The sequence below is a fragment of the Epinephelus moara genome, chromosome 1 (genome assembly GCF_006386435.1).
Source record: "Epinephelus moara isolate mb chromosome 1, YSFRI_EMoa_1.0, whole genome shotgun sequence".
Lineage (NCBI taxonomy): Eukaryota > Metazoa > Chordata > Actinopteri > Perciformes > Serranidae > Epinephelus > Epinephelus moara.
The window spans coordinates 31,969,610-31,991,525 of record NC_065506.1 but is presented as its reverse complement, the minus strand read 5'-3'; the positions used below and the strand labels follow the sequence as shown (position 1 = coordinate 31,991,525).

Sequence of the window (21,916 nt, the reverse complement as noted above, 5' to 3'; positions counted from 1 at the left end):
GAGGTCTGTTGCGTAGATGAATAAGCTCCATCTGGCTTTACATGCCAGTAGGATTGCTTCATTGCTGGATTCTGGCAGTAAGAAAAATAGAAAATAAAACTTGAAATTGGCACAGATGCTGAGTGTTCTAAAATTTACATTATATTGTCATGTCTACTCCGGCCTCTCACTCACTGACCTGCTTTGCTGCTGCTGCTGCTGCTGCTGCTGGTCTGGGTCCTGTCAGTGCCGCTGCTGCAGTGAGGCAGATGGAAAATGACAGTTTGTGTCCTGGGAGCCGACTCACATCCTGACACTTCTCTCCTCTGACTGGCAAATATGATCATTGTAAGATCTCTCCTCCACCCTCTATTTACAGATATAATAGTCGAGCGTGTTCAAAGAGAATACTGATGAGCTTAAAACTCCACACACAGCTTTACTCATCGCATGGATCTCTGAAGTTGTGATTCATTTTGCCACATGACACCCTGCACCTCTTTAGGGAATATATGCAACACATAATCTGCTTTGTACCATGGAGTGTATGAAAGAAGTGGACGGAGCCACCGTGACATCATCCATTAGTTTGTGGGCTACGGTTTTGAAGCCTTGAGTTCGACATTTTACTGTCGACATCTTAGCTTTTTTGGAACCAGTACTGACCATATTTGGATGAGAGGGTGGAGCTGTGGAGGAGTGAGGGGTGGATCTGACTAAGAACCACGTACACCGCAATGGTAGCTACATGTTAATCACAAGGTAGCCACTGGTTCTCAAACTATGGTTCACGTACCACTGGTGGTACCAAAGCTCCCTTAGTGGTACATGGAGGAATATTTTTAAGAAATGAAATACAATATTCTAAAAAACTATAATACCATCAAATTACTACAAATTTCAGATTAAAATTACTTAAAGGAAGAAAACTTTATTTCCATTTGCAGTATTATATTTGGTGGTATGGCTCTGTCCTGGGGCCTCTCCGCCTTTCCTCAGGCCTACGCAGAAAGCAGCTTCCTCATGCCTGCGTGGAAAGCATAAGGCAGAGAAAGCACACCTCTCTGCCCTTCCACATGCAAACGAGGAAAGCTTAAAGCAGAGAGAGCACACCTCTCTGCCCTTCCATGTGCCTACATGGAAAGCCTAAGGCAGGGAGAGCAGCAGCATAGACCCTCCAGGAACAGAACAGAACCAGCATCAACGATAAACAGAAATGACATTGATAAGTCAGACACAACAACAAAAGGAGGAGCTGGGCTGGAGGTGGGTTGCAAAGCGGCTTTCAGAGGAAGCAGAAACAGTAGGCAGGCCAAAGCAGTTTAAATATGTCGCCCTGAATGAGATTCACCAATTGGTCGCATAGAAAGAAATCATGTGATCTATCAGCTGACTCCCTCCATCAGTCAGCTGCTCCATCAGTTGATTGGCTGTTTGAGATCAACTGATGAAGCTAGGATGTGAGCCGAGCTTGATATCACGTCCTGCCTGAACTTGCAATATGCTCAATATCATGTTGTATTAAAGACTTGCAGCTTTAAGACAGTGCAAGGTCATTTTCTCACAGATTTCTGTACCATCAGAGTTCATTTTGCCACCAGTGGAGACACTTTGGCATTGACTTCACCTTTCAGACCCAGGGATAACCTCTTGCTCTGTACATGTTAATTGATTATGAATGTTTGCTATTATGTTTCACTGACAGATTTTTAAATTCTTTGCTGTGTTCAACACTAGACCTGTCTTCTTCTGTGGTGGGAAATTATCGTGTAGGCAGAATAGATATGGTGATAATGCCCTTTCATTTACAAGACAGAGTAACATTGCTATCGCCTTGATCTGTTACTGTAGATGCGGTTTAAGTACACTTTAATGGCTTGAGGTCATAAATAGGAGTTGACAGCTGAGAGGAAAATCAAAGCATTAGACAGAAGTCGAATGAGATTTTTCGACCTGTTTTCTCTGCTGTATGGTATTATTTTGGATACGCTGAAACAGTGTCATGGTTTGTTATTCTTAATGACTCTATAGAGGTCAGACAAGCACATTTACTGCCAAAAATACATGATGTAAAGTTTAATTACGCTTATAGTTTACTTTTACCTGCCTCTGTTTGTTTACTCCGGAGGTAGGTGCCAATATTTAGTTCATATATGTGTTAATAAATAAATAAAATCGTTGCACTGTGGCATTCTCAACCTTGGAAAAGAAATAAAAAACACAATGGATAGTATAATCGAGTGATACCTGAGAAAACACATAATAAAAAAAAGAAGAGAGCCATACACGTTGTAGGCACAGCTTTAGTGTCTGTGTGTGTGTGCATATTTGTGTGTGTGGGGGTACTATTCATTATTCTGACTACCTGTGGGAAGAAACTGTCTCTGAAACGGGTGGTGCGTGATTTAATGCTCCGGTAGCATTTTCCAGATGGCAGGAGTGAAAATAGTGTGTGGGCTGGATGACTGGTGTCCTTGGTGATGCTTTGGGCTTTCCTTATGCAGCGGGTAATGAAGATATCATAGAGCCCTAGTAGGTCTGTGCCAGTAAATTTTTGATGCTGGCTTTACAGTGTTTGCAGTTTCCAGTCCTCTGCAGTCAAAACTGCCAAAGCATATACTGTGATGCAGCCTGTCAGAATATACTCTCTGGTGCAGCAATGAAAGTTAAGCCAAGGCTCGGTTACCATGCCGAATCTTTTGAGATGCCTCACAGTCTTTGTTGTGATATCCCAAGGAGGCAGCTGGTGTTATGAAGAAGGTTGTGATGTGTACAGTGGTGAATTAGAAATTTATAAAATATCTCAGGTGGCCAGGGCTTGTTTGCAGCGTGGGGATCAAAGGTTGACAAAGACAGGGAAGACAGAATTCATGTAAATAACAAAATATGTCTTAAAAGAAGCAATGGGGGAATTTGGGTCCACAGCCGCACACACAGCTCGTGAGGCTGCACTTGGGCACAGTAATACCTTAAACTAAGTGCTAACATCAGCATGCTAACATCCTCTTATAGACAATGGGCCTTTTCCCAACCAGACCCTCCCCACTTCCACTCTGTCACAGAGTGTAGATCTGTTTGTAGTCACCTTCACAGCTCAATGAAGCACCATTCATTAAGGTGTAGGGTATGAATACAGCTGCAAGCTTTGGGACCATCTTTCCACTCTGCGGCAGAAAGAAGAACTGTGGTAACTTTTCATTGAGAAAAATAAATCTTAATCCCATTTTATGTTCTTCATATGCATTTGTATCACTTATGTTTGATCTGTATGTGCTGCTATTGTTTACATTAATTTTTGTACATGAATATTTTGTCATTAAAATAGAGAAGTAACTAGAGCACTCAGAGAGCTCAGACCTCCCTCGCCATTTTATTATTTTATCCACTTAACTTCAACATCTGTTCCTTGTCCCATTGTCAACCTTTCCTGAAAATTTCATCAAAATCCGTTCAGAACTTTTCGAGTTACTTTGCAGGCAAACAGACAAACACCGGCGAAAACATAACCTCCTTGGCAGAGGTAACTATGCACCTTGGACATGGACCAAAAGATCCAAATTTAGAAACACTTATATCCATTGATGAATTTAAAGGCATCATAAAGAATGTGGCGACAGAGACGTGCTTGTTTTTCTTTAGAGGCCACTATGTTTGAATAGTTGTTGTTTTATTGTGAAATTTTGAACTATATGTTGTATTTGTTGCATTTTAAATGTGTTCTGATTGGCTGCTACCTCGGCCAGGTCTCTCTTGTAAAATATATTTTCAATCTCAACGCAACTTCCTGGTTAAATAAAAGTCAAATAAAAATAAAAAATGGGCACAGAGTGGAAGTTGGTAGGGAGAAGGTGTAAGAGGTGGTTTGTAAAAGGCCCAGTGTCAACATTCTGATGTTTGGCAGGTACAGTGTTTACGTTATCATCATCTTGGTTTAGCATGTTAGCATGTGCACTGAACACAAAGTACAGCTGAAGGTGTTTTTCAGGTATTTGGTCATGAACTAAAGCCATAGTCAAAGGGAAGTTATTAGGATCCATCCTCAGGGCAGCATGTGTACCAGATTTAATGACAATCTATTCAATAGTTGTTGAGACATTTCAGTCTGGACCATATTGGTGGACCGACATCTCTGGAGCCATGCTGCTAGTATGGCGAACAGTAACATTAATATAAATCTTAATGGTGAAATTACCAAAAAATGCCTTAAGAACATTTATCAAGCAAAGGGGACGTTTTATTATTATTTTCTGTAATCAAAGGCTTTAGAAATCATGGCAGTGGAGAAAGTGCTTTTTTGTGGTGTTTTTGCATTCTTTGTTTTATCTATTCTTGATTTGTGATGTCATCACTAGACACAGACTGTCTACAACAAAAACTCCTCTTAAATGTCTCTTTTTATTGTCCCTCCTACAGTTCAGAGTCTCGACTGCATTGTCACTGTTTCTAAGAGTAAAAAAAATTAATTGCTGTTATTGTTTGCTGTTCAACCACTTCCCTAATTTCCTCCGCTAACTCCAGGGGGTTCCTCTCTCGCATCCTGTAGTCATCAATTGTTTATCCTCATTTTTTTTAAAAAGCAAACAGCAGTTTTCTGTAAAGTTTGTTTCCTGCCATTGATCAGACAGTAACTGCAGGAGACAGCTGCTGATATATTTACTGACGGCAGTGAGGTTGCCCTGGTTACATTATGGTATTTGCCAGTGCCTAATTTAGTTGAGAGGTGGAGCACCACCGGGATAATGGAGATGAACTTTTGTCCTTTTCTGACTCACATTTTATTTTTTAGAAATAAGTTGCTGTGTAATATAATTACAGTCAAACTGAAATTTGTAAAGATCCACAAGAGACAATGGAAGGATGAGTTTCAAAGATCAGAAACTATGTTCAAATCAAAGAAGATTACAGCACAGAACAATATATACAGTTTTATNTGTGTGTGTGTGTGTGTGTGTGTGTGTGTGTGTGTGTGTGTGTGTGTGTGTGTGTGTGTGTGTGTGTGTTTATCTGTGTGTGGTTGAGGATGAGTTTCATTTTGTTCCATTTGTTTGATTCAGTTTGAGAACTCTGATTTTGTTTCGGTTGTCTGAAGGGTATATTTTGAGTTGTCTCTTTTAAAGAGGAGATTATTGTCTTGGCAAAATTTATAGGCAATACATGGAACACTGCGTCCATCATTATAGTAACTGTCTTTCATGGAAATCAAATGTTTTGCAATGTTCTTTTTTTTTGCTGAACTGTATATTAAGATTTGTCACATGGCCATCTTGTCTGTTGTTGCTGTCTTGTGTTCTGTATGCAAATATGAGGTGGGCACCATATGTTGAAAGGACACTCAAACAAACCATTCAGTCAAGTAAAAGTCAATCAGTCAATGTAACAAACTGATTTCACATGAAAGCCTGAAACATGGATATATGACATATAGAGTTTCAGATAAAATGCAAATGTGTTCCACAGAACAAAGAGCAGCACAAAACAATCACAATTTTAATATTCTACCTTGCTATCCTCGCCACCTCTGATGTTTTCTGCCATGCTTGAGATTTGTCACTCAAGTTCTGTTAGAATTGATTTCTGAGAAGCACAAAATGAACTTGTCGCCACTGTAACTTCCGCCTCTCGTCAATGACAAAGTCTCATTGGATGCATGATGTAGAGGTCACTGTATATGGGGTCAAAGTTTAATGTAATAAACTGCACTGGCAGTGCTATGGCTCGTGTAGCCACTTGCTCCATAATGGTCCTGCCGAAGTTGCACATTTTTGGTGTATGAGCCCTGTATTGTAACTGTTCCATGAAAGAAAAATCAGGTGGAGCATAGAATGACCAAGCGGCAGTATACGGGTCTGAAAAATGAAGCCATGGCAGAGGTGCCAAAAACTGCAGTTCTTCTAATGACCACTAGAGGCTGTCCCCAAAAGTGAGTCAATCCCCATAGACCCCCATGTCAAAACTTCACAGCAGAATCAAACATGTTTACAGCCTGGTACAAAAAAACGGTTTCGATCTTTGTAACTAACTTTCCTATTCATGACAACTGTACAGTGGTGAATTTTCATTTAACTGTTTCAGCCCAGACGCCCTAAGAAAATATTGGCATTACATGTTTCTGCAAACCACAAATACATTTCCCAGTTTCATATGTATGATATCAACGTTTCTAAGGCAATATACAAGCTGTCTTCAACATTGGAAGGTGGAGGCGACAGTGGATGATTTGTCACCAGGCAGCAGCCTCCAGGGCTGACAAATGAAGCCAACACTGAGTTGCCAAAATCTACAGTTCTTAAAATGGTCACTTGAGGCTGGCTCCAGAAGCCAGTCAATCCCCATAGACCCCCATGTTAAAATGCCCAACTCTACTGCTGAAATAAACATGTTTACAGCCTGGTTCAAAAAACAGTTTTGGTCTCTAATTTTCCTCTGAATTACAACTGTATGAAGGTGAATTTTTATATAACTCATGTGCTTACATTTTATTAAGGATTATTAGGTTCTGCATAATTAAGGCAGTCCACTTTTAGTGACAGGCCGTCTGCTGATAGTGTCCTTGGCTTCTCATTCAGATCAGCCCCTCGCTCCTCCACAGCTCCAGCCTCTCACCCAAATATGGTCACTTCAGACACCAAAAAAACAGGAATGTGATAGCTTGAATGCCAAACTCAAGGCTTCAAAACAGGAGTATAACAAACCAATGGGTGACATCACAGTAGCTTTACAGTCCATGGACAAGATGCCAGCCATGCTGTGACTTCTTTTCAAGACCAACAAACAGCAAAGCCACTTGTGATTTAGCGAGTCGTTGCTGTGTTTCCATCAGCTTTTAAGGCTCCAATCGTGGGTGTTTTGTAGCAGCCTGGTGGCAGCGATAGTGCCACGTAAAGCTGTTGGTATTTTACCGAGACATTGCTGCTTCTCCCACCAGGATTGTGCCCTCCAAACAGGGTATTTAAACCAAAAATTGATCATTCCCTAACCATAACCAGGTGGTTTTTGTGCCTAAACACACATTAAGCATTTCAATGTGTCCACTACATAATACCTTGGAAAAGTAATGTATCTGTAGTGTGCAGAAACATTAAATGCCAACATTTTTTATGGCCATTGGGTTGCCTGTTTACATTTTATAAAGGCTTAAAGTTATGCATAATTAAGGGTGTGGCCAAATTGATTGACACGCTGTCTGCGGATACTGTCCTCGAGGCTTCAAAACGGCACTCCACAAACCAATGGATGACATGGTGGCTACGTTCATTATTTCTATGCAGTGTATGGGATTGACCAATGAAGGGTGAGTCATTAAAAAACAATAAAAGAATATAACAGTTTAAACAGATGAGCCACTGAAGGGAATAAGAGTTTGATTGCTACAGTAAGTTCCTAGTTTAGTCTTTCTAATGCTTAAACATTTATAGTAAAGAGCAGCTACAGCAAATGGGAGCTAAAATATATATACTATATATACTAATAAAGCAGATTACATCAGACATAAAGACCTGCCTCTAATAAGTCTGTGTGAAATATAAAGGCCTGGTTCTCTTCTTAGTTCAACTAAGGAGTGCAGTGTATAGAGTATAACTGAATAGACAGCTCATAACATAGTCTCAAAAATCTTGTGTTGTCTCTCGCCCCACACACACCTGTATAGATCTCTTCTGACATCTAGTTGACCGTAAGCTTGTGTCCTGCAGAGAAGATGTTTTCATTGTTATCTTATGTAGTGTTAGCTCTTAATTGGTGCAGCAAATTTAAAAGAAAATGGACTATTAATGGTGAATATGTTCATAAAATTAATTCCAGGAGAACAGTATTGTTTGTGCAGTTTTGTTTGTGAAAAGAATAATTGGTATTTGGTGGTCATTAACTCTCCACACACTGCAGTAGCAGCCAGAGGCTTGCCCGAGGGTGCCTACTCAGAGCAGTTTCTCATCTGGAGATGCATTGAACAAAATCAGCACCTGTCTCGCAGCCGGCGTTAGACAAAGCCCCACGTCATTCACAGAAGTGAGGCTAATAACACAGTCAGGCCATTCAGGCTCGCTTCATTGTGTGTCAGAAAGGCAGTAGAGCTGTTCAATACAATCAAACACAGAGCTGTTAGTCCCTCGGGCCCTGAAGAGTAAAAGAATCGAGTAGCCCGCTGATTGACGTGACTCTTTCAATCCTGACAAATGTTTCCTCAGCTTCGGAAATAATCAGTTTGCTGTGAAAACTATCATCAGCCGACAGGGCTTGGTTAAGAAATTACTGCAGTTTAACACAAACCTGATCATCTTCCAGTGACCACACAAACCAAAAGCACATGCTCAGGTTTCCTTCTAAGACTTGTGTGTCATGGACGTCAAAGCACGTTCTACAGATTCACGAGGATGATTTTAAATTATTGCTCTCTCATCTCCTTTTATGTGTCAACATCTTTTTTGTATGCTGCTTGTCTAATGGGTAGTGTTCATCTAACAATGTTGAAGGACAAGGCTGGCAACATATAATTTTGTTATTGTCAACAAATCCAATGAAAGGACCAAAACCAACAATATGTTAGTCAGTTTCTCGATACTTTCCCAGTGTCCTACCCTGTGTGTGGCAATAAGTCTTAAGCCAGATAGTTATTGAAGATGAATATACATCCACATTTAAAACAATGTTAAATAATAATGCAGTCTTTAGCAAATGTCATTCAAAAAGAAGGGGGTAAGTTGCTGCTCAACTACTGCTCAAAAAAATGAAGGCAACACTTAATAGTCACAGTATAACACCAAGTCAGTTAAACTTCAGAGATATCAATCTGTTCATTTAGGAAGCACAAGTGATTGTGAACCAATTTCACCTGCTTTGGTGCAAATGAAAGTGACAACAGGTGCAATGGAGAGGCAAAAGCAAGACAACCCCTAAAAAGGAAATGGTTTCACATGTGGTGGCCACAGACAGTTGCTCCCTCCTCATCCTTCCTGACTGATTCTTCTCTAGTTTTGTGTTCTGCTAGTGTCCTTGTCACTACAGGTAGCATGAGGCAGCACCTGCAGCCCAATCAGGTTGCACAGGCAGTCCAGCTCCTCCAGGATGGCACATCCATACGTGCGGTCGCAAGAAGGTTTGCTGTGTCTCCCAGCACAGTCTTAAGAGCGTAAAGGAGATAGAAGGAGATCGGCTGTTAGAGCTGGACTGGCCCGCAGAAGGGCACCAACCCAGCTCTTTTGTGCGAGGAGGAACAGGAGGAGCACTGCCAGAGCTCTACAAAATGACCTCCAGCAGGCTACTGGTGTGCATGTGTCTGACCAAACTGTCAAAAACAGACTCCATGAGAGCCGGACGTCCTCTAGTGGGACCAGCTTGATTGGCATTTACCAGAGAACACCAGAATTGGTAGATCCAGCATTGGCGCCCCGTTCTCTTCACAGATGAGAGCATGTTCACACTGAGCACATGTGACAGGCTTGAAAGAGTCTGGAGACACTGTGATGAATGTTACGCTGCCTGTAACATCATCCAGCATGAGCGGTTTGGCAGTGGGTCAGTGATGGTCTGGGGAGGTATATCCTTGGAGGGTCGCACAGACCTCCGTGTCATAGCTAACAGTACTCTGACAGCTGTTAGGTACCGGGATGAAATCCTCAGAGTGATTGTCAGATCTAATGCTGGTGCATTGGGCCTTGGGTTCCTCCTGGTGCAGGACAATGCCCAGCCTCATGTGGCCAGAGTGTGTAGGCAGTTCCTGGATGATGAAGGCATTGATGCCATTGACTGGTCCTCTCATTCCTCTGACCTAAAATAAATTGTGCACCTTTGGGACATTATGTATCTGTGCACCCGCTGCTGCTAAGTACCGCCACAGACTGTCCAGGAGCTCACTGATGCTCTGATCTAGGTCTGGGAGGAGATCCCCCAGGACACCATCTGCCGGCTCATCAGGAGCATGCCCAGACACTGTGATTTTGAATCCAGCCCTCAGTGGGTTGATCATTTTACTTAGTTTTGTTCTCAACAAATTATACAATATACATCAGTAAAGATATTCAACTTGAATAATTCATCAGTAAAGATCTAATGTGTGATGTATGTGTTCCCATCGATGGAGCTCTACTGCACAAAGAAAAAAGACTGATAAGGTTTTGGTTTGTACAGGCAATGCTTGTTGGTCTTTTTATGTCTTTTTTTTATTGACAATAAGACAAATATAGCATTTGCTTTGTCCTTTAAGTCTGGTTTCTGTTATTAGAAGGTATGTACGTGACGTACTAATGTGTAGGGGTTAAGTGGGAACAGAAAACATCCTTCTGGTAACGTCAGAAACTCAAAAAATGTTTCAGATTGTCAAAGTTTCAAATCAGTAGAACTGAGGTCAAGTCAACTCTCCCTTGATTCTCCTCATGCATCAAAGTTTCTGAAGAATAAAGTTGATAAAGTTTAGACTTGACCTAAGGTCTTGTAGTTGAGTTAGTTTATTTATGTGGAAAAGAAAACATCACGTTCTCCTCTTACTAACACATACATGTAAAAACAGGCTCATTTACACATGCATCTTAACCTTTCACTTCACTGCAAACTATCAATGATTAGATCTTAAAGCCCAGGTAGCATATTGTCTTACATCTGCAGACTAATTATTGCAAGATGCTGTTTCCTTTGGTAATGGGGCTCAGAGTCATCAGCCTTTGAACTCCACATATTGAGCCCTCGGGCAGTGCTCTACCTCCTGGACTGTGAAGCACAGAGTTCAAACTCAGTCAGACTCCAAGACCAGGCTAATCTCAGGCCCCGCAGAAACTCATTATTCTACATAATGTATTAAAAGTTTTGTTAGACATAAATGGAAAGAAAATCATGCCAATTACACACATGGAAGGAGCGCTTAGATTGCCCAAATTCTCTACATTCTCCATCGTCTAACTTGTCAACATTGAGGAGCTGAGACTCCAGACAGGGTAATTACCAGCACAGATATGTCCCAGCTCAGCCATGGCAGCAATGCCGACACTTTTGCTTCCCTGCACTGAACCACAACAGTAACTAATTAGCATAGACACTACCTTTCTGATCAACACAGAGCATTCTCTCTTGTTTCCAATGACGCACCATGAATTTAAATGAGCCAATTAGCGTATGCATTTCCCCTGGTATCGAGTTCACAAAGTCTTTGATTGAGATTCTGCTGCACAGCAATACAGCAGAAAGTTCAGTGGCCCTGCGGACCACTGCGGCCGAGAGGGGTGAGCGTCACATAGCCAACTACAGATTCATTCAATATATGTAGGTGGTGGTGATAATAGTCAGTCAGTTTGATAAAAATTAATCAACCATTCACAAGAATATATTTTTAGGCTTATTATAGTTTTTAAAGAGAATTAAGCATTTATTTAGTTTTGATATAAAAAGCATTTCTAGGAAATCACGTTCAAAAAAATCCTGGCAGTATTTTCTTTGAATAAATATATGCTTTTTGCAGTCATGCAGTATATTCATAGTTTTTATGACTTAGAGCACTGTGGCTGATTCGAGGCATAATCAGCAGCTCTTTTGCATTTTCTCCCCGTTTTTCTCATCATTTTCTGAATGCATATTCTGCACTGTCCTTGCCATGAGAGGACCTTGTTCACTTTATCCTGCATTGAATATTGAATATGAATATTATATACATATAATGTAATGCTTCTCGCAGTGGGAGATGCAGCAACTTTTAAAGCGTGGGCACATAAACTCAGAGTTACTACTTTAAGCTAGTTTACTTTTAATAATAATGAATGTGGTTTCTCTTATCTAAAAATGTCTCCTTTTCTTTCTTTTTTTTACAACCAGCTGTTGCAGGGGAAATCCATTCCTAAACTGGGATCACTGGACCAGATTGAAACAGGAAGTGGAGATTTAGAAGGACGTTACAGCGGCGACTGCGACGATGAGGACGGCTGTGGGGGTTCAGGTGGTGGTGAGGTTCAGAGGAAAGTCAGAGTCACCAAATGTAAGTCTCATTCTTTCATGATTTTATTGAAAAATTGACCTGTTAACTATGTACAGAAATTGTTACCCAGCTGTTATATTTTGCCATAAGGAGGTAGAATTAAATGGAGACATTTGAGTGGGAATATATTCAAATTTATATCCTGTAGGACTAGGTGTAATTTGAATTTGTATGCATGTTTGCATTAAGTTTTTATTGGATATCTCTATTAAGATTTTGTATTTGCTGTCCTTGACAAAAAAAATCAATAAATTAAACTAAACATTACAAAATATAATTAAAACATGTAACACAGACTTACAATAAATTAGACAGAATATGAGAAAGATGCATAAATAAAACATAACAAGTAATACATATGTATGTTCTTATGCTTTTCCATAGATGCATTAAATTATGCCTTTTACTCTTCTGCCTTTTTAAAGTTGAATTTAAAAACTAAATTGAGTTTTCGATCAGCAAAGACATTCAAAAGTGCAGTTGCATAATCCTATATTTTAATAAGACTTGCTCCAGTCTCCATTTTATGACAGCCATAATAATAGTCATTAAAGATAATAGTTGCTATGGGGACATTATTGCAATCAAGGCCCGTTACTTTAAAAATTATTGCTCCTCAGAGGATCGGTAACCCCTGATGAATCACAGTGGCGCAGCTCTCCTCCTCATTTTGCTACCTGTCACACTCTCTTCTCAGCACATGGATTCCCCCTCTCCTCTCCTCTCCTCTCCTCTCCTCTCCTCTCCTCTCCTCTCCTCTCCTCTCCATCAAACATGCTAACAACCTGATTAATCACCTCTTTCATTTTGCCTATGGCGACAGTGAGGAAGGGGGGGGGGTCATCCAAACAAGCCGTTCTATCCGTGTAAATGTTTCCTTTACTGCTTGTCAGTCTGTCTCGAGGCTTCAGCAGCTCAGGCTCAGGGAAGCTGCTTAACAATCGTTCATCTGAGGCTGTGGGGAGGCTCTGACATTTATCACCCATTACAGTAGAGCCGCCCTTTCCTTGTCATGGGCCAGATCAGCCTGTCTCCCATATTTATGACCCACTGTCTGTCGTGACCTCTGTCGAGCATCTGTCCACTGCTACCCGACCCTCACACAAACACAGAGAGGCTTCCCCACCTGAAGCAGACCTCTGGTCAATCCCTGGTTTAATGCTACAAAATGGTTTGATTTCTTTTTTAGTGGCTGTTGGGTTGTCGGTATTTTTCCTCCGAGTTTTATTGTTGTAGTTGAATTAAATGAATTAGTAAAATGTACAAGCCAAGGATACAGCAGCACTAAAAACATGTTTTATTGCTCTCCCTCTCACTGAAAGAGTCTTACACAATATAAAGCAGCTTGAAAGTACAGCAAATACTTAATGTAAATACGTATCCATTATATTTTATGAACAGGGATAAAAATATGCCCTCAAATCATACTGAAGGAAAGCACTGCTCTTGGACTCCAGTCTTAATTGGGCTGTACCTTTAGAAAACAAATAAAATCAGTCCACCTAATTGTAGGTGTAGATTTTGGGGGACGTAGGGGACATATCCCCTTCAATATTTAGAGCATTTGTCCCCCCACGTAAAAGCACAAAGTAGCAGAGGACTTTTACTTTGACAAAATTTAAGATATTTACACCATAAATTGATGCAGAAAAGGCACAAATTGGTGCATAGAAGTTCAGCTAGTGTTCGATGCTTAAAATCCTCTAGTGGAGGACCACCAGACCCCTCACATGTGCCCCCCCTCTGATGTTAAACGAAACCTACACCCTTGCACCTTGTGTTTTTGTGTTTATCAGCAGGCAAAACTCAAATAGAAAGTTTATTCCAGGAGGTTTGATCCATAACACCTCTTCAACCTGTAGGAGTGAGTAAAGGTCACAGATAAACAAGCAACCCACTGTCCACTGAATCATCTTCCATCCCCATGGTTTGGGACCAATATAGACATGGAACATTGTCGGACACTTACTGGTCTATGACAAAAAATTCATAATCACGTGTTGAATCTTCATTTCACTCATCCTTTGAGGCTGTTTGCCTTCACACAAGACCTGGTCTGCTAATGTCATCAGCAGACAGAATTTTACGAGCCATCTGTGGTTGAGAAGAGCTGAAGTTCGCACAGATATCTGTTACAGATTTAAGGCCTTTGCACACTGTGTCCGATGTGTTTCTTAATCCGTCATCCGCAAAAAATCATTACACACAAACTTCCCACACTGATTCTAATGTTTTATGTTTTATCATTATATTTGTTGCAAAAATTCGCAATATGTGACAAAATGAAAAGACACATTTGCACCTTTGCCTCTCTCCACTGGAGTTACCTATCTGGCTGTCACCAGTCTCTCCCTGTCTTGCTGCATGAAGGGGCGGAGCTGTCCTCCTTCTCTGTCTCCACATTCTGTGTGTGGTCCACATCCTCCTCCTCTACATCATCATCCACCTGAATATCACCATTTGACCTGCTGAAAGTAAGCTATGTGAGTCATGAAATGATTCTGTGCGCCCCGTTCCGCTATGTCCCGCTGCCGCATTTTCTTCACTTGATTCTCGGTCAAACGTCTCTAAAGGCCTCTGACCGATGAAAAAAATGCAGAAAATTGAACGTGTTCCAGAAATTTTAATGATGTACGAAGGTTTCTGACTCAGTGTGCAAATGTGATTGACACAACGTGAAGTCATATTTATTTTTAGATGTGCAACAATTTCAGAAGAAAACAACCGACTCAATGTGCAAAGGCCTTTAGAGCCCTGACACACCAAGCCGCCAGTCGGCTGTGAGTTGTTGTGGGGTCATTGGTGGACATCTGTCACCCTAGTTTTTTACGGTGTGTCCCACACTGTTGGCACTAGTCGACCAATTCAGCATGAAATCATGCATATTGTCAGTTCGGCTCCGTGAACATGAAGAGAAACGGAAGTGAGCAAAGCAAACAAATAACTTAAGTCAAGAGGGTGTGAGATCGAAACAAACTTTTTATATCAGGAAAGATTATTTTGTCAGCCGTTGAGCTCTTCAGCAGAAATGGGGCATAATTATGTTATTGTTTGGTATCCATCCATCCATTTTCATCCGCTTATCTGGGGCCAGTTCGTGGGCGTAGCAGGCCAAGCAAAGCACCCCAGAAGTCCCTCTCCCCAGCAACATTTTCTGGCTCCTCCTGGAGGACCCCAAGGCGTTCAGAGGCCAGATGAGATATGTAATCCCTCCAGTGTGTTCTGGGTCTGCCCTGGGACCTCCTACCAGTGGGACCTGCCGTAACACCTCCAATGGGAGGCAGCCAGGAGGCATCCTGATCAGATGCCCAAACCACCTCAACTGACCCCTTTCGACATGAAGGAGCATTGGCTCTACTCCGAGCTCCCTCCAGATGTCCAAGCTCCTTACCCTATCTCTAAGGCTGAACCCAGCCACCCCACGGAGGAAACTCATTTTGACCACTGGTATCCGTGATCTCATTCTTTCGGTCACTACACAGAGCTCATGACCATAGGTGAGGGTTGGGACGTAGATGGACCAGTAAATCGAAAGTTTGCTAGTGCATGGTAAATATCCATTGTTTCTTCAACACTGGGTTGTGTTGATAATGTGCTAACTGGCTAACTAGCGTCTTGAGTCCGTCCTGTCAGCCTTTTTGTTTCCCTTTTTTAATGATGAATACAGACTACCGCTGCGTGCTGGTATTGAGAGTTATTTCCGCTCCTGCAGGCACAGAATATACATGTACATGTCTTTGTGGTGTGTTCAAGTACAGCTTTTTGGTCAAGACACAGGCAACAGCCAGCCTTCGTCGCCATTAGTTCTCTGATGTCACTTCGGTGTGTCTGGGCCTTTAATTCAGTCCTATGATAGACAAATAGTAATTCTAGTTCAGTCAGCCAGCTTGCATGGAATGGATTATGATGTGAATGTTGGACATGTACAGCACTGATGTTTGGCTTCTGACCTCGTCATGCCCCACAAGGAAGCACTAAGCTCAGCACGGCTGGAAGTAGGAGTGATGATAACTTCCCCCTCGGGTGAACATAAGCTGCCAGTTTGCTTCATGCTTGTTGACGTTGTATTGGGAAGACTGTGTTTGACCATTTCTGCAACTTTCACAACATTCACATCCAGTTCACACCTTGACTGGCCAACTGTGTGCAGGTGAGAAAGTCAGCTGGGTTTGTACTTTCTCCCGCTAGGTCTTGTTTGTCATGCAAGTATTTGTGGCACTCTTCGTGTGAACAACTGAGAGCAACACATTGAATGCGTTCCAGGAAGGACAGTCAGAAAATGTGCACCATTATGCCCATGTTTGAATAATTCTGTGTTGCCCTCTCTCAGTGACAGCTGCCTTTTCATTTTACCTTTGAGTGTGGCGTTTAGGAACCTCTGATTTCCAATGGTGTTTGGACAGCATTTCTTACGAACTAGTTCTGTTCAAGCAAAACCTGACCGAAATACTCAGGTGTATGCTGGGGTGTATGCTTTGCCTTCATCTGCAACTCAACACTCTAATGCATGAGACTATTCTCCCAGAAAGAACGACAGTGTCAGTACATGTTTGTGTTTAAGTGACAGAGCCCTCTACTGCCTGAAGTAATCATTGTGACAATTGTAAGTGAAGTAAAGGGGGAAGTAAGGTGATGTGATTATAGAGCAATATACTCCTTGATGGGAGAAGGGTGTGGCGAGTGGATGGGTCAACAAAACACATAACAGGGGAGACCGCGGGTGGTGCAAGTTTCCAACTGATAGTCAACATTTTTCTTACAAGATATAAAAATGAATATAACTTTTCCATAACCTTAACTAAGTCATTTTTATTGTAACCATGACAACGAAGACCCCTAACCTTAATGAAGTAGTCTATTTAACCCAAACCACGATGTTTCCTAAACCTAAACAAGTCATGGTTGTGCCTTAACCAAACCAAACCTTAAAGGGGCTTTATGCAGAGTCAGAGTGTATGAGTTGTCTGCACATGGTTCTCAACATGGAGGTGGCTGAGCCCACAGCTAGCAGCTTATGGTGCTAACTTTATAAACAGTGCTCAACAATGGTAGCAGTGCTGACAGAGCTAAGTGTCTTAACAAGGGGGGGAACCAAAGGGTGGGCGCTACCGAATGGCAACCTCCACAGCTGAGAAATGAGGCCGAAACCGAAGTGCCAAACACTGCAGTTCTTTTTCATGGCCACTTGAGGGTGGCTCCAGAAGTGAGTCAATCCCCATGGACCCCTTAGTTACAATGCCTAATTTTACAGCAGAAATAAAGATGTTTACAGCCTCCTACAAAAAAATGGTTTTGGTCATTCATTCATTCATTTACATTTATTTAACGTAACCGCTTATCGTGTTAGGGGTAGTGGGAAGCTGCAGCCTATCCCAGCTGACATTGGGCGAGAGGTAGGGTACACACTGGACAGGTCGCCAGACTATCACAGGGCTGACACATAGAGACAGACAACCATTCATGCTCACATTCACACCCACGGCCAATTTGGAGTCACCAGTTAACCTAACCTGCATGTCTTGGGACTGTGGGAGGAAGCCGGAGTACGTGCAGAAAACCCATGCTGACACGGGAAGACCATGCAAACTCCACGTGGAACCTGCAAGCAGAAGTGCTGTTAGGCAATAATGCTAACCACTGAACCACTGTGCCACTAGAGATGGTTTGGTTTTGATCTCTGTGACAACTTTATGACAACTGTATGAAGTGCCACGGTAGGAAACTTTGAAAAAATCTTATTTGGATGAAAAGAAGTAAAATGACTCCAGCCATTCCACTATTCTATATTTTGACATGATAAACAACATGTTAGGGCACGTTAATCAGAGCATACATGGCTGCATGTTAACGGGAATATTACTGGAATATTCATTTTCATTAGCCATGTAAACAGTTTAGTAGGAATATTGTCCTTTTTGGAAGATGGACAAAAATCAGTAGTTTATGAATGTAAATGTCATCACTTTGGGTCTTTGATTCAGTATGAAATAGAAAGGTCTGCTTACTGTTAAATATTTAGGTCACATCATGCAGAAAGAACAACAATCCACATCACAAGTGCTTTAATAATTCATCATTTTGTAAAATTGTAAGTTTTCTTAAAAATATTTGAGCGTTTGGTTGCATTAATCAAGATAACACAACAAAATTGTTAATAATTCTTAAGGGAAGACGAAGCTTCAAAGGGGTTTCTCTCTTTCAAACAAAGCATTGACTGAAGTCAGTGGAAGTTGCCTCATGACTTCATATGCTAAATAGCACATAAATTGATTTTCTACAGCACACAGCTCATAGTGCAGGGAGAGTGGGTTGCTGTGTCTGAGATGCTCTGTGATCATCACACTCTTTTAGATCAGACAAGCAAGTCGTGCAAATCTGCATCGGCTGTACTGAGCCGTCGCCAAACACACTGACAATGTTCTCCATGGATGGAAAATGTGATTAATTTTGTTTTATTTGTTGCTCGAAACACAGTTGAGAGCTCTGAAAAGTTGTTGCATCTTACCGCAGTTGATAAATTGGCTACCATGAGGCTAAATCACAAAGGTGGTGTTACACTATTAATGAACGTTGTTAGTTTGTTTGTTTTATTTCAGTCTATGTGCAAAACTTCAAAACAGAAAGCAGAAGAGACAGAAATACAATATTAAATACAGCTACAGAATCAGAAACAAATACAACCATAAAACCAGGGATGGAAAAAAATCCATGAAGGTGAGATGAAAACCAAAGTGCTAATAACGTCTCACAAAGCACTTGATCAACAGAATTTTATATAACTGTCAGTCACAACTTACAGATGAATGAAAACACAGGTAGAGTAAGTGTGTCGCAGAATGATGCAGTTTGGGTTTGGATCTGTGTTGCTGTGTTTATTAAGTCCGAGAGTCTTTTATATGTTACGCTATATTGAAGTTACAAGACTGCGTGATGCATTTCCAGCTGCCATTTTTTTTGACGAGCGTGTCAGTCTATCGAAGTAAATTGAGTACAGTGATCCTGCCGTCTCAGTGCCAGATACTTAAACACCATGTATAATTTAATTTGATTTCTTTCTCCGCAATTATCCATAATCCTCTCCTTTGTGTCTTTGATGTTTATCAGCAGAACATGCTGACGATAGATCAGGATGATAGGAAAATAAAATGGGATAAGCTCAATACTGACAATACGAGCCTGATTTAAGGGATTATCCTCATTAGGCAGAATCACTGTTGTGAGAGAATGCTATGTATGTGACAAGAAGCAACGATGTGAGCAGAGCAGAAATGTTTTTTGATTTTTGTATGTTTAGTGGTTGCGGCGTGGGAGTGTTTACTGCATTGCACTCCAGATTGCTGAGCTACCTGACTGAGTCGCTGTCTTTGTGAAAACACAGTTAGGCTCATTGTTTTTTGTGTAAATCCAGAGAATTATTCAAAGCACAGTGAAAACAGAAAGTGTTTCATTTTACCCTGCTCAAAATAGAGGCACTGACTGCTTACAGCTCATCAGGTGCTAGCAGAAACATTCAAAAGCTGCAGTTCCTCAAATGGCCACCTGAGGCTGGCTCCAAAGGAAATCAATCCCAATAGACCCACATGTTAAAATTCCCAACTTTACAGCAGAAATGAGCATGTTTACTAGGGATGCACTGATATGGATTTCAGTCAGAACTGCTTTAGTCAAAGATAACTTTATTTCCATTTGCAGTATTATATTTGGTGGCATGGCTCTGTTCTGGGGCCCCTCTGCCTTTTCTTGGGCCTATGCAGAAAGCCTCTTCCACGTGCCTACGTGGAAAGCATAAGGCAGAGAGAGCACACCTCCCTGCCCTTCCATGCGCCTACATGGAAACCCCTAAGGCAGTAAGAGCAGCAGCAAAGACCCCCCAGGAACAGAACAGAGCAGCATCAGTGACAAACAGAAATGACATTGTAAGTCAGATACAGCCTGAAAAGGAGGCGCTGGGGTGGAGGCAGGTTGCAAAGCGGCTTGCAGAGGAAGCAGCAACAGTAGGCAGGCCAGAGCAGTTTAAATAGGGTGCCCTGAATGAGATTCACTAATTGGTTGCATAGAAAGGAATCATGTGATCTATCAGCTGACCCATCAGTTGATTGGGCTGTTTGAGATGTTCATGCTTATAGATCATTTCATTTTTGTTTTTTTCTTTTGTTTTGTCTTGCTGTTCTTGTTCTCTGTAAAGCATCTTTGAGTATCCAGAAAAGTGCTATATAAATCCAATGTATTGCTATTATTATTACTTAAACAATTAATATTCCTATTATTATCATACAGCTGGTCATCAGTCACTTGATTGCGCAGTCATCTGTCTATGCCTCTATGTCAAGCTGTCATCTGTTTGAAGCTCAGTCTATGTGATGTATCTTCAGCTGTGCAGAGGATTGTGGGTCAGAATAGCCAGAAAAGCATGCTGGCTTACATACTGCAAAAGTGTGGTAGAACATCCTGGTATTTTTGGCATACTGCATTTGACACACTATGTATTGGGACATACAATATCTTTTTCTGGCTTACTAAACAGTGTGGTAGTATGGGCAGTGAAGCACACAGACTGTCCTCGGGCACTCATTCAGATCCACTCGTGCTCCTCCACAACTCCACCCGCTCATCCAAAGACGGTCACCTCTGGGGACCAAAAATCTAAGGTGCCAAACAGACATACCAGAGAGGCAGCACATATCAGGAATTTTTCTTGTGTTTTCTTCTCACGGCAGGCGCTGTTTTTGCAGTTACTACATACCTGCCAATTGCCTCCACAAACACACACATTCCTTCTTAATGAAATGAACATTTAACACTAATGAGAATTAGCTCCTCAATGTCAAAACTGTTGTACTATCACAGTGTTGTGTATTGCAGCCTATTACAGTGCATGTAAAGCATCATAACCAGGATCATAATTGCCAATGATAATAGACATAATTGGAATACTCATTAAGAAAAGTGATAATATATCCCTTGTCTGTGGAACTGTATCGGTCCAGATGGTAGCTGTGTATGCTTTGTGATGTATAAGGGTTAAACTCCTCTTGTGTACAGTCAATTTATTTGTCACATGAAATCATGAAAGGTACGACTCCAGTGAAAGTCATCAGCTCCTTCAACATGTGCATTGCAGGTTAGTTCTGTTTTGCCTCCTTTACCTCTTTTTTACATCTTAAATTGCACAACTGTAGATCTGGGTGTAATTAGACACATTTGTACTCCCAAATAACAACAGAGCAATTCTAGCTTTTATATCCAGAACTTCATTTTGATAAATAAGGTGAAGCCGTGGGGTCTCAAGTGTTTGGGATGAGACAGTTCTCCGCTGCAGCCCTGCTTTATGATTGAGCCTGATGAGATAATTATACACCTGGTTTAATTACATAAAAAGTGTGCCTAGCTCAGATATGAATATAATAAATCCACATTTGCCATTTTCACCATGGTGGCTTATTAATTACTGCACAGTTCTGAGATCATAACAAGCAACTTTACAGCCAGGCTGTCAGGCTGTACTTCAGCACAATGGTGCTTTAAGCTAAATGCTTACATCATCATGCTAACAATGATCTTGCTTCCAGGGCTAAAAGAAAAAATATAATTTAGGCGAAAATTGCGGGCAAATGTTTGTCATTGACTGTTTAAAAGGCTACAGTTACCTAAATATTTGTCAGAAAGATTCACAATTGGTCTTGAATGAAAGCCAAGAAGGTCCCCTTTAACATAACACCTAACACAATCTTACTGTATAATGACGAAAACTCTGTCAGTGAGTGTATCTGTGTGACTGTTCCACGTTTTTCTCCTCACTGACTTGGTCAATCCATGTGAAATTTGGCACAGTGGTAGAGGGTCATGGGAGGATGCGACTGAAGCAATATTACATCAATTGGCCAAAGGGGGTCGCTATACCAACCGATTGAAATTGCAAACTTTGAATGGGCATATCTCATGCCCCGTATGTCGTAGAGACATGAAACTTTGCACAGAGATGCC

The 21,916-nt window shown here is 41.3% G+C and overlaps 1 protein-coding gene across 1 annotated transcript in view; it reads left to right on the top strand.

The window, feature by feature from the left end:
- gpc5a (glypican 5a) overlaps nt 1-21,916 on the top strand; it is a 219,563-nt gene that overhangs the window by 116,519 nt on the left and 81,128 nt on the right. Inside the window, exon 8 of the mRNA XM_050049169.1 lies at nt 11,773-11,932. Within this exon, the coding sequence (XP_049905126.1) occupies nt 11,773-11,932 (160 nt within the window). The remainder of the gene's footprint in view (nt 1-11,772; nt 11,933-21,916) is intronic.